General features: G+C 30.2%; 1 protein-coding gene across 1 annotated transcript; it reads right to left on the reverse strand.

Moving 5' to 3' along the window:
- Positions 1-805: 805 nt before the first annotated feature.
- On the reverse strand, positions 806-7,060 carry LOC142324590 (cuticle protein 76-like). The gene is made up of 2 exons (XM_075365437.1): positions 6,947-7,060; positions 806-1,397 (listed from the first exon to the last, which is right to left on the reverse strand). Exons 1-2 carry the CDS (start codon positions 6,953-6,955, stop codon positions 948-950), a joined length of 459 nt encoding a protein of 152 aa, XP_075221552.1. The 5' UTR covers positions 6,956-7,060; the 3' UTR covers positions 806-947.
- Positions 7,061-14,924: the final 7,864 nt, after the last annotated feature.

Here is a 14,924-nt window from a genome sequence, read left to right on the forward strand (position 1 = left end):
AACTGAAAAGTATCTAAAATATAACTGTTTTAGTTTATAAATCAATAAATTTCATACCTTGATAATAATAATATATGAACTTTGGTTTAACTTTTTATATTTGTGTTTAATTAGTATAAATAAGCCTATAAAAAATTTCTTGCAGTTTAGGAAGTATTCATTATGTTTGAAAATTTTCTTACGTTAATAAATTATATTGTTATAATTTTGCAGTCGTCTTTTCAGTTTGTGCCTCTTCTACTGTACCCGTTTGAAATACTCAGAACAATAATTTGCAGAATAACTGTTTACAACATTCATCACACAAACATATATTTGTTTCTTTACATTGTATTTGTCCCTGTCTTTCTTACGGGTATAATGAATGTGTAATATAAAGCAATCAGAATTGCTTTTTTTGAGTAATAATTTTATTCATTACACAGCCAATCATCGAGGGAAATATAATGGAGATGTAACTTATAAGACTGAATACAATTGTACAGTACGGTGAGCTTGACATATTGATATGCAACAGTACATTAGGAATAGTCAAAAAAGCAACGGATAAACTTCTTCACATCTCACATTTGCTAATAAGTACGTAGTGTTATGTTGGTTATTCTTGTGATTAGCTATTCCTTTTGGGAGTGATTTGTTACTCATCTTATCTACAATCTTTATGATTATAGTACCTACTAAAAATTAAAAAAAAATACATACACAGAATTATCAGAAATCAGGATTATTGATATAAATGAAAATAAAACAACAATTATTACGGAATTTGTTTTTTATTTAACGGAAATTTATTTATCTACAAAGTAACGTGCTTCGGACGTACAAGTGTATGAGAGATATTTACAAAGTGAAATGTAATAAATTAATTAGAGTGAAGTCGAAGAAAAATTTTGATTATTTCGGAGCAAACATTTATACGTTGTCGATGATAGATTTATTTACATTATTTACCAACCGTAGTGAGCGCCAAATCCATCGAACGAGTAATGAGCGACAGCTGGGGCAGCAGAGTATGCTACACCGATAGCGGCCGGGGCGTATGCCTTAGCGACGACTGGAGCGGCTACAGCTGGTGCATGGTAAGCTGCTACGGCGGGGGCGTGGTAAGCGGCGACGGCTGGTGCGTGGTATGCTGGGGCGGCGTATGCGGCTGGGGCGTATGTGGCGTATCCTGGGTTGCTTACTCTTACGTCAGATTTTCTGACGCTGGAGTACGGGGTGTCGATTGTCTTGGTGTATGTAGATACTTGACCCAAGTTACCGTAGCTTCTGAGGATGTTTGATGACTGAGAGGTTACTGCAGCTGGAGCGTATGCGTGAGCTGCGGCGTAACCGACTGCGGGAGCGGCTATGTAACCGGCGTTGGCAACAGCCATGAGGGCGGCGAGTACGACGAACTGTAAATAAAAAAAAACAAGTTCGTTTGAAATTATTCTTTACAATTCATCAACATTTCAAAATTTTATGACTCATTAAAACGATAAATACTTAATAAAACTAATAATCACAGGTAAACGTCACGTAACGAGATAACAAGTAGACTGACATTAATAAATGTAACGAAGACAAAATTTCGTAAGATATCCTAACATACCCACCCAGATCGCAATATTAACTAATCAACGTGTTAATAAGTGAAGCTAATCTAAAAAGGAAATCGACAGATGATACATGTCATAAGAAATAAGATTGATCAAGAATTAATATCAACAAGAAGCGTTAGTTAATCAAACATCACGAGTACGAATATAGTTGTACAAAACAAGAGACTTAATTAACCTATTTATAAAGTATCATTAATCGTAATATAGTCAGTAATCATGTTACAGTCAGATAATTATAATGATATTAATATTAAATCTTTCGATTCAATGTCAGTATAAGATTTACGGTTAACAATGAACAAAATAATTATCTAGTAAGGGAATTTAAATTTCAACTATAATATTGTTATTTTGTCGCCTAATGAACCAGAGAAGTTTTTTCAGTATTAAAAATAAAAACGATTTATCGAGAAAATTTATTTGATCATTACTCCCTGTTTGCACATTATGTATTCTTTTTTTAATATTTTTTACGCAAAGAACAAGTTACTTTTTTTTTTTTAATTTATTTTAAAACCATTTCTATTTTGAAGGAATCAAATTACAATCGGCAGATATTTCAGTCTTCAATAAATCTTAATGAAGTTTCATTAATTTTACCATAACAACCATAGTAAACAACTAGTAACTATGACAATAAAAATTAATTTAAAAAAATAAATATATTTATAAATTATATCAAATCCGTCATAGTAAATCGGCCTCGATGACGAAATGATAGCCTTTCATTTCGAAGGTCCCGGGTTCGAATATTGGTTGGGCATGGCATCTTTCATTCATTACAAAAAATGTTCATTCCATGTTTTCACACATAAGCTTCGAGCTTATGTGTAAAAAATGTAATTATAGATCTAATTTTTAAACGCGATCTTTATGGTTTGAATTCATTTAGAACTGACAATTTCATACGATAAAAAAATTTATCTTTAATTTAAAAATAAAAACTACAGTAAACGTAATTGATCGTCCCCTTGTAGTTACTGTATGAATTAATGAATAATCTTAATGGATTTGAATTATCATGTGCTCATAGAACAGATTTCTTATTACGATTATAATCAATGTTATTTCGTACTGAAAATTTATTTAAAAAATGTGTGTGTGTGTGTGTGTGTGTGTGTGTGTGTGTGTGTGTGTGTGTGTGTGTGTGAGAGAGATTTTATTTAAAAATTTATAAATAACTATCCAAATTTCAGCACTTGATCTTTTCACTCTGAAATTAGTTAAATTTTTCCTACAACTTATCGACAAAATTTCATAGCTTTTAAGATGGAATTTACTGAAAATCCTTACACTATCGCAAAATATTTATCCTTACTGTTCGTAGAATAGAATCATCCTCCATAGTCAAGGAAAATTCAAGATCACGTGCAATTTTTTTTCTTTAAGAACTATCCATTTTATACTAGGCTAAAATTTAGCATACCTATTAATAAAACAATAAGCTTGATTTTGTTCTGAGGCTTAGTATGCTTAAAGTTTTCACCTTTTCACAATATCTTATATTAGAATTATCATAATTGATCTGAATGTCTTTTCTGCCATTCCTTAAAAGAGTTTTGCGAATGGAAATTTTCTGAAACGAGTCAACTACTAATGTTAGAGGGGAGAGTGCTAGAAAGGGCAGAAAGTTATACACAAATCATTTATTGTGCTTCTTTGCACTTAATAAGACTTATCTGAGTGTCTTAGAAGTTTATACAAGCTCTGTCTACAACGATAAAATACAGTTGGAAAGATTGCGTAGTTTTCTGTTAAAGTCGGTCTTAATGATGTTAAATGAACTTTTTTTTACGTTTACGAACATTTCCATTATTTTTATTGGTATAAACGACATCTGACGCTTGTTCCTATCTACTAGAATATATCAGTAGCATAAAATGTAAATAAATTTACTTATAAAGTCCAACACTTATATTTATTGTAACAATATATTTTTATTGAACTAAAACCTTTTATTTGTAATAAATAGTTCATAAAAAAATTATTAAAAGTATTTTTTTCTTTATAAAACATTAAAATCCTAATTATTTTAGTTTACGTTTTAGTCTTGTCCAGACTGAGATCACTAATTATGTGAAAGCAGTGAAATCTTTTTAACTACAATCGTAAAATTACGCAACGATAATTTTGGTATTTATATCCAGTTAAAGTTTATTGATTTTTTTTTTGTTCTATTTTTAATTAACAACAATTAAACTAAGAAGGTAATTGCAATTAATAGTTCATGAAATTATTTTATTATAGATATAATTATAATTCTATTTGTTGGTTATGTCATTTATTATTACGTAAAAAAAATAATATACTTATATATCTTAATTGGAGAAAATTTGATATTTGACATGCATTAAATGATAATTTTTTTTTCCAATTTTATTACTGGTATCCAATAGATATTATGCCATAAATAATGTGTGTCATGTAAAGTATTAAACGGATATTATATTCTTTGTATTCACACAAAATAAAAACCGCAAAGAGAATAATTGACACACTTTAACAAATTTTTCTCGTTTAACAGTATTTTACTGGTCATAAAAAATAATGCACTATAATTATTATTAATAAACTATTTTTTAAATTATAATAATAATAATAATATACTTTTTTATCTAATATATGCTCATTTATTTTTTTCTTTTACCATCTTTTTTTACAAGTTTTATTGAATTTAGATGAAAGAGGTGTGGAGAGATATCGTTCTGATATAAACTTATTTAAAGGAATGAGCTAACGAAATTTGTACCTTGTGAAAAATTTCATATCTGATTATCACCATTCTACCATCAAATCTACCTTTTACAGTTTTACCAAAAATCCATTGAATATAAATACCTAAGTTTTTTGTAAAAAGAAAATAAAAAACAAATTTCATTAGTAGAAACCTCTATACAACTTTACCTACATAAATTATAAATTCCTTTTTTAATAATGTTATTAGTAGAAAAAGAAAACACATTTTCTTATAATTAGAAACAGTGACAGAAGAGACAAAGTGAGAATTTATTTACGTGCTTTTAGTTTTAGTAGCTTGATAGTTATAAATAATTACAAAGTTTATGATATATTCCTGATTTTTTAAATAAGATGTTTTTTCAGTGACAAAACATATAACATTTTCAACAAAATATGTTTTTTTTCAAAATTGATAATTTTTTTTTGAACATGAAAATTTTTTTAATAAATTATTGGTTGCAATTTCTACGAAACATACTTGTATGCAAAAGAATGTTACCGTTAGGGTTGATTAGGGTTGAAAAAAATTCTAAAAGTAATCACTTCATAAAATTACCTTGTAAGAGGTCTAGAACTTGTTCCTTTGCAAATACCATCTGACTCTAAGCCGTTTTGATCGTGTCCCAAGCTATCAAAATTCACAACGGTGTAGTATTTATCAACACTGCTTAGTTGCACGTAATTGTATCATTTTTTTTCTATGCTTTGATAACAATACTTGATTACAGTTAACTGGAATCAGTTTTATTAACCAGAGTAACAATCTGATATGTGAATTAAGCCACGTTATCGAAAAGATTTTTCTAAAAAGAAATTGCATGTAAAATTCTCTCAATGAACTATTCCTATCAAAATATAATAAAAATTGCTTAACGGTGATTGTATGTGTTAATTTAACCAAAATTTTTAAACTTCAAATTGATTATGAAATTTAAAAAAAATATCAAAAATTACATGGGTGGAGATCGAGAATGATCAATTATCCGAAATTTTAAAGCTTACTTATTTCAGATAATTTAGTTTCTAATGTAATAAGATGGAACAATTTTGAAAATCCTTCGGGAATATATTTTTGTAAAATTAATTATGTTGCTTTTTCGAAGTTATTTTTCCATACGTTGTGAACTACTAAACCAGAAACACAAATTTAAACCGGTAATTCCATAAACAGATCTGGCATTGTTACAAATCATTATGATACAGTTAACTAGCCCATAAGCAGAAATAAAATATAAATAATGGGAGGAGGAGGTGAAATAACAGGGGCTCCAAATTATTTTGCCAGTTCTAAATTCACATTGACTAAACTAGCACATATAAAAAAAAATACTTTCGCTAATTATTTATGCATTCACTTAATTACTAAATAGATATTCTTAAGGATGAGTATATTTATTACCGAATCATAGATAAACAACTGCATCGTAATCGGTACAGTTATGAAATAATAAGAATAATTACTTAACTAAGTAAAAAATTATTATAATTTAAATAAATGGAGTTTAACATTCTACTTGTTTAACTTCAAAAACTTAAATTATGTAAATAATTAATTTAATAAAGTTTATGTAATATTTAAGATAAAATGTTTAGTGATAGACAATAAGAAAGACCTAAAAATTCTGTATCTTCTTTATTGAATTATTTGTTTTATACTAAACTAAACGGAAAGTGAAATCTAGGTAAACCTCGAAAAAGATAAATAAATGAAAAAATATTTTTATTTTACTCATGGAAATTGTTCTTATTTACTGTTATTCTTTTCTATCCCCCGATAACTACAGTAAAAAGATACAGTAAGATATAAGGAATAGTTTTCCTGAGATTTGATTCAATAATGAAAAAAGTTGTACAATCAACACAACAATACATTTGAAACAAAATTAATATATTACGAAGTAATTTTAGTAATATAAAATTAATATCCAATAAAAATGTTAATACAATTCATATATTTCTTTTTTTTAAGTGACAATTTATCTGTACCAGAATTCTACGGATTTTACATATATTCATACCTATCGTTTCATATTGTTATTTTTATGAAAAATTCAGATTATAAAATAATAATTAGTGTACTGATGTACTAAAACATCTGCACGAAACGATAGTCTACATATGTATTTTTTTTTTATGAATAAATTTTCATAAAAATTAACAAAAAATAAAAAAAAATATTAAATTTATAAAGACTTTAGACGTATTATAAATTAAATCTGGTGTAAACAAAACCATGAAATTTATTATCAGGTATTAATTTATTTGTACTGCAGTTTTGATTTATTTATCTGTCTATCAGTGCCCGTACATTGCCTCATAAAAATTTAATATCCATCTTAAGAAATAGTCAGTTTTTATAAAATGTTTTAATAAATTTTATTCATTCAAATCGAATTTAACATAAATTATCCAGTCGGATTTTTTTAATTTGCACTTTTGCTCGTATATAAAATTGTATATCGCTCTGCAGTAATATATTTAAAAAAAATTCCTAACGGTGTTACATATTTTACTTAAATAAAATTTAAAACTAAATAACGTTGCAGAATGCACAATAAAAAAAAAAGTAACTAACTTTAAAATATAAAATAACATTTAAATACCTTGTACATTGTTGATTAAGTTAGTTGTAAGTAGCAACTAAGTTGAAAGTGAATTGATAAAGACATTGAGGGTAGTAATGGTTTATATAGTCCACCTTTAATGCAATCTCGTTTACCCCACTGCCTGACAACGCCCCATATTAAAGTAAAAAAAAAAACACAGAAAAAAATCTCCCACCTGATCAGCGAATTATTTGGCACAGAAATAGCATATCTGTTACTCAACTTGCTTTACACATTTAAACTTGCAAAATACATATAAACATACATACACACTCGTACGCGCCCGCTAGCCCGCACACACACACACACACACACACAAACACTCGCGCGCGCGCGCGCGCGCGTAAACGTCATATTAAACTAGTCGCGATGTACGATTGACAGAAGGTTTTTAATCATTATAAACAGCGAATTTTTAAACGTTAACACATGTAAATTCCATTTAATAGAATTGCGAAACCTATTTAAAACAAATCAGTCAGATTATAAATCTGAAATCGATAAAATAATAATGAAAACATATCACGTATATTAATTTAATTTAATAATAGAATATAAAATAACATATTTACTTCAAGATTTATTAATGCTATAGTCTCGTATGATTAAGAATCGAAAACTGAATTTTGGCTTTTTAACAGAAAATACCAAATGAATCATTCCTGTAATTCTTTATTTTTATGTATGTTACATAAAGCAATATTTTGATTTTCCTTAATGTAAAATTTTTTTTTTTCTTTAAATTATAATTAATTTTGTTTGATACACAGCGATACTCTTTTTTTCAGTTCTTTCAGTAAAATAGTTGGTTGCAATAAAATTAAATTTTTTTAATTTTTTTTTGACTCAGATTATATTTATAGTTTCGTAGATTAGAAACCGTAAGTAAATTCATTACAATAATCAAGTTATAAAGGTGTTTCCTTTAAAATACCTTAATTACATTCTAGATATCAACGGTAAATCACGATAGCTTAAACATTGTTTAAGTCCACCCAGTAACGAACTAGAAATTATAATAATGTCCAGTACTACGAATAAAACCATAACATAAAAAGAATAATAGTAACATAGGAACAAATAACATTACAAACATAAATGATCGTAAACATAAACATACAAACTTTTACGATGCACAAGTTAAGAAGAGAGGCCTCGTTCTGAGTTTCACTATTAGGTTCCTAGGTCCGGTACATGTATCGACTTTAATCGCCTTATATCTTCCCCATATCTAAGAGATTAACAGCTGAAGAGTTTACTTGGTCTTATTTAAGTCTAACTTTGTACTTAGTAAGAATTTCGTTAATTAAACAAATAATAAATCCAAGAATCGTTTACAAAAATGAAAATGTAGAATAAACGCGTATTTTGATTGTTTTGTCGCATAGTAATAAAAATAATAATAATAATAATAATTATTATTATTACGTTCTAAAATTATATGTTCTAAAACAACGAGGACAGCGATGCGTATTTGTATGGACTCCGGGGCATGCTGGTATTACAGGTAATGAAATCGCAGACGAAGCTTTCCTGTAAGAGTGGCAGATGTTAAAAACCGTCTAACAAACATAGTAAAAAACAAGTGGAATGCTGAATGGAAGAGTTTAAATACAAAATTAAACTCAGTAAAAACTTCTCCTTATAAATGGAAAAGCGACTTTAAGTTGACTCGCCGGGAACAAGTAGCGGTGACCAGACTTAGAATCGGTCACACGCGATTAACAAATTTATATATGTTAACCGGCGAAGTGAGACCAATGTGCGGTGTTTGTAATAAAACACTGACAATCAAGCATCTAATAGAAGAGTGTACCATATATGAGGACCTCAGAAGGAGGTTCCGTCTTACAAATAATATTAGTGCTGATCTGGATAATAGAAATGAAGAAAATATAGTTGCATTTTTACACGCCAGTGGACTTCTTAAAAGTCTATAAAATGAAAGTTTAAAGCTGTGATAAAAGAATCTCTAAGCGGTAGTTTTATATATATATATAAAGAAAGAAATGGTATTGATAAGTTTAATTTTAATTTTAATTTCATGGTCTTTTGAGAACCTTATCTCAAATTTTAATATTGGGGCCCTTTACACCCCGTAAGTGTTTGTGATTGTCCTTGTCTTTTATGTCTTAATGTTTATTGTGAAGTTTGTGTTTTTAAATAAAATGTAAGGTCCCTTTACACTCTTACATATGACGACCCTGATGGAGATAATAATTTCTTTTAAAGAATGTGACGAGGGCTAATGACCTTAGCAGTCGATGCCCGTAAAAATTCAGTTAAAAAAAATAATAATAATAATAATTACTTAAATTTGAGTAAGATCAGTAATAGTAATGATCCATTTCAAACAAACCTATTCACGTTGAATAATTTTGTTGATGAATCTTTTTTTTCTCCTTTTGATACCCAGAAAGTTAAACGTCGTATTTTAATTTTTAAAGAGTAAATATTCCTTGGATATTGATAATTTTCCTGCTAGTATTTTAAAAGAAGTCTTAGATGCTATCGTTATTCCCCCTACAAATTTAATTAATGAACCTTTCTACAACGGAGATGTTCTAACTATATTAGGATTTCTGTTTTTATTTCCTTCCTTGAGAAAGTTTGGAACTTTATTTTACAATATTTAACTCGATTTTGTTATTAGCCTTATTTTTTTAAGTAACTGCAAAAATTATGAAATATATTTATATTTTCAAATAATATATAAATTATGAAAGTGTAAATATTTAATTTATCACCGTCAATTAATAGAAAAACTCTGAATTACTGTAAAACCTAACAATTAGTCATAATAAAATACTTTTTTTTTTAGATTTATTTAGCGTTTTTAGAAAAAAAAATATTCATTTTGTTTTTTTATAATGCCAGGATATATGCGTAATAGATTAAGGAAATGGACGCAGGAGAATAAATCACAAGACAAGTTGGAAAAGGTGTCATTCACATTAATTGAACCAGTTAGACCGTCTAGACAAAGAAAACTTACGCGCCGCCGATCAGTCCAGTACGAGTACGTTTCTCGAAGATCTGGCACCGTAGTCAAATGACAGCAATAACGTAAAAAAATAATTTAAAATGTTAAATTTCTCTATCATCGTCGATGAGACGTTAAGAACATGAGTTTAATATTAAATCGTTTCACAGTAATAGATATTTCAAAAATGAGTTATTTCATTAACACCCATTCACCCAAATATCGGTCATATAAGACGTATTCCCTTAAATACTTGGAGGCGTATCCCTGATACCTCAGTTTGTTTGATTACCAAGCTGGGTAAAGATACCCTAATTCTACAAATAATTGCGGGGTAAATGACCACTCGCTTGGGTAGTTATTGAATCTCTTCCTGGCAGTCCTTTAAGCGAGTGATTTTGTTCGTCTAGTTTCACAGATTTTCTACGAGGGAAGTTTCTTTTCTCTTAACCCTGATGCTCTTTCGTGATGTTCTGTTGTTTTTTGTATTACTGGATCGTTCTAAGGACGTAGGAACGTATTTCATTTAACTTGTCCTTAGTATCTGTATGTTTTGGTAGAGGTTCCATGCCTATAAATTTAGCTAGGGCTTCTTGTTTCCTATCCGGTACCCAAAAAAATCAATCTGTGGCTGAGCTGTTAATCGGACAGACCTGGCCTCCTAATACATACGTATTTACGTACGTATAATTTGTGTACGCAGGATAAAAATAAAACTAAAATGTATTGTAGCATATTAAAACCAAGAAGAATTTCGTTTATTGAAGATATTTTGTCTATAAACTAGCTTGTCTTAAAAAAACAGAAATTTCTACTTGTAACGTAAAGATTAAAAATGTTCGAATAGATTAAAAATCTATTTTAAATTCTACAAATTACTACAATACTACTAAGTGAGAAAAAATCATTCTCTGGTATGGGTTAACAATAAACATATATTAATAAAAATAGACTTAAAAAATACTTTAACTATGCCAGAAATATTCGCTCTATAATTATTCATTTTTTATTTATATTATTTTTGTTATTTCAACACAGTATCCTACTAGCTATCTTAAACGAATTCTTAATACACTTAGTCAAGATATTATGTAAAATTTAAAATAAAAAAAAACAGGCGTATTGCCAAAAAAATATACAAACCTAAACTAGAAGGTCATTCATAAATACTGTCGTTCATAATGGTTATATTCACCTCTAATATTCAAAGTACTACATTATGCAAATTAAATGCAAGTAATACAAGTGTGTATTGCTTAAAAATATATATATTTTAAATTCTAAATTTTCCCCTAACTCTTTGTAGACTTCTTCTTTTAATATAAGATAACAGATAAAGTTAAATCTTTACTAGTAATAGAATATAGAATGAAAACTATCTCTGAATAACTTTTTGATAACGATGTTATTAATAACAGTATAAACAGATAATATATAATTACGTATAGAACGGCATGTATTAATTTATTAGAATATTTTTTTTTTTTTTTTAAATTTATTTACAAATAATTTTAAACACAGGAAATAATCGCCTGTACACACTGTTCTTTGCGGACGATCAGTTGGTGTTGACTAATGATGCTAAGGATATCTCGTATATGCTAAGGAAATTAAGGGAGGAATGACTTAAATGGGTTGTGAAAATTAATTTAAGGAAAACGGGATGTAAAATTGTGACAAGATTAAGATCGGGAAACACTGGGAACACTTATTCCTGAGGATGGAGGTTGTGAGGTTGATATCAGAACTAGGATTAGTCAGGGAAGAGCGGCGATTCAGAAATCGAATAGCTCTGGTCATCAAAGGTAACAGTCAGAACTAAAGAGATGTTGCGTAATGTGGTAGCAGAACCTAATGTGGCTTAAGACTCAGAATGCTGGTTGGTGAGCAAAAGAAGCAGGGAACTTTTGGAGGCTTTGGAAATGAATTTTTTTCTTTAGAGCGTGCCGACTTTCAAAACTGGACCGAATAAGGAAAGAGATAATTAGAGATAGGGTAAAAAGTACAACTTACATAATTAAAACAATCGCAAAAGACAATTAGTTTTGTTTGAACATTTTCAACGGATGAGTAAGGAGAGATGGTCAAAAAGGAGTATTAGATTATTGTCCTGGAGCAAAAAGGAAGAGAGGTAGTACCAAAAAGACGCGGAGAGAAAGGATACCAAGAGTGATGAAAAAGAGAGGAATAGTGGAGGGTATGTGGATGAAGAAGCAAGTCTAGAGATCCAAATGCGAGATGCGGAGCGATCTTTAGGAACCCCGCTTAAAGAAAAGCAAGTAAAAGTAATCTGTTCCCGGGATTTTTCCGTATTATTCTGAGTTATAAATATAACTAAATTTTATCAGAAAAACAATAAACAGTTGCATGAGTACTGCTAATACAAAACAATAATAATGTTATTATAAAAGGATCTGGTACAATAGCAACTTTGGTTTGTTTGGCATTTCTCCTGCCACCAACCCATTCGGTCGCCCTAAAGCATAAGACCGAATGTCTGTGCCACAAACGGCTACTTAGTCTCGAAAAGGTTTAGCGACCAGTGTCCTAAATAACTCCTAGAGCTTATCTAACAGCATGAGCGGACTAAGCGCAGTGCCATACACCACCGGTTTACGTATCCCAACCGCTCACTTATCATATATTTACTAAAATGGGTAGGCGCATTCCGTCAACTACTAAAAATATATATGACATCCATAAATTAAAATTAATTATGTCTAGACAACAATTCGCTGCCACGCCTAGGTCGCTGAATGCCAGCAAGTATCTGTCCACCATATTAAGGCGCTTGGAGCCTTAATTGGCTGGTGGTCAGCCATATATTTCTAGGTTAGTTTCAGACAGCAGTGCATGGATTCTTCCCTTAGGTAAACTACTGATGTCGGTTGAACGTAGCAACTGCATCAAGAAACTCCCACACGGCCCGACAATGCGGCTTCGCCGCTTGTGAGTGACCAAGTTTCCCCTTGACCTCTAAGTTCCAGGGTGGCCCGGTCTCTGGCCACCTCAAGAGCAGGGCAGTAAAACATCAGGTGTTCATTTGACTGGACCTCCCCACAGACGCACAGCTCATCAGCTGCCAGGCGGAACCGAAACAGATATTGGTGGTTTAAATTAGCATGGTTGGTGAGCACTCGGGCACCCGTTACCCTTAAAAACGAGCTCGAGGCATACCATCCCCCCCAGATCCAGTATAAACTTATACAAGAATCAATACAATAACACTTATACTAATACAATAGGACTTATACTCGTACAATAGCAACTTATTAAGTAATGATATAATTATTATAATTAATAATATAGATATAATTACAGCAGCTATGTAAAGAAAAGATAGATCACTTGACATGGCAATATTTATCTTTCCTATATTTTTTTATTTTCTTAACTATATAAAAAAAAAATATTTTAAACATTATTAACCACAAAATTATTATATATTTATATCCTCAGTTAATGTTATAAATACCAAAAATGCTGAATTCCTATGGTAGTGAACAGCTTCATTGTTTTACTATCATTAACTATATGATATTCTCACACACACCCTCCATACACACATACACACATACACACACACTTTCAATTTTATGAATAGTATGAGGGATCCCTGAAATGTAATGCACAGTCACTCATAACTGAAAAATGAAAAGAGATAATCAAATGAAAAACTTTAGTATAAATGTACATTTCATTTACAACAAAAACTTACATTTATTTTTTTACATAATCATCATTTACAGCCACACATTTCTCCGAACGGTGAAGTAGTTTCAACATTCTGTCTGTGAAGAAGGCTGAAGATCTTCTCTTGTTCCACGATCTCTCTGCGTAGTTCAGTTGATCATCCGTATTGAAATAAATGCCCTTAATATACCTCTCTAGTTGTGAAAAGAAGTGAAAATTGTAGAAGGCCAAATCTAATAAGTATGACGGGTGTGAAATAAATTCAAATTATCAAATTACTTTACATGAGTCTCAGCGGTTCCTATCACGAAGAGATTTTATTGTAACCCAGTCTCTTTCCAGATGTTGTTGGTTTGCGGGGCGTCTCTTGGGTACACCCTAACAAGTACGTGACGCAACTTCTTTCTGGGTATGGCGCTTTCAGAGACAGATTGCAGAGATTCGGCCTGGTGGACTCCGGTATGTGATTACAACGATGTGGACAGTTGGACGAAGCCTATCATGTTCTTTACGTATACCCTACGTACGAGCTAATGCGCACGGAAACTATTTGTCGGCTCGATATTATCGGGTCGGCGTTAGATCTCCGTGTAAATTGGAGGAACGGGCCGAGTGGGTGATCGTTGAGAATTTCATTTACTTGACAAGGAAAAAGTTTTTTTTTATTGTTATTATTGAATTATTGATTATTGTAAAAAGATTTTTACAATCACGGGTTAATAATTATTAATAAATCAATATATTTCAATTTAAAAAGAAGTTAAGAAAATTAATTTAAAAAAAAGTTTAAAAAAAGGAGATGAAATCTGATTCGAACCGACGTGCCTTCCCTTATAAGATCCAAATATTTTATTAATTTAAGTTTTATTTGGCTATAACTCTGAAACCTATGAAAATAAGTACCACTTAAGATATATCGTTGAAAAGCTCTCAATTAGGGCTTATTACTGCAGTTAAGAAAAAGTCCAAAAAAAGTTGGATTTTGGGCTTTTTTAGACACTTTTGGTCCAGTCGATTGCAATCCAAAGGGTGGGTGCTGAACTACATGTTATAATAGTCCTAAGCCCAAAATTTAACACCCGACGGCCAATCGTGTTTCAGTTAAGCGAGATACGTACATACGTACGTACAGACTTTACGCCGAAACTAGTCAAAATGGATTCAAGGATTGTCAAAATGGATATTTCCGATGAAATCTGAAAACCGAAATTTTTCGCCATTTACTTCGTAAATGGAAGTAAAAATATAGAATTTTTGATGTAGGAGTGAGTATTAGATGAAATTCATTTTCCAGTGTTT

The sequence above is a fragment of the Lycorma delicatula genome, chromosome 5 (assembly GCF_047948215.1).
Source record: "Lycorma delicatula isolate Av1 chromosome 5, ASM4794821v1, whole genome shotgun sequence".
Classification (NCBI taxonomy): domain Eukaryota; kingdom Metazoa; phylum Arthropoda; class Insecta; order Hemiptera; family Fulgoridae; genus Lycorma; species Lycorma delicatula.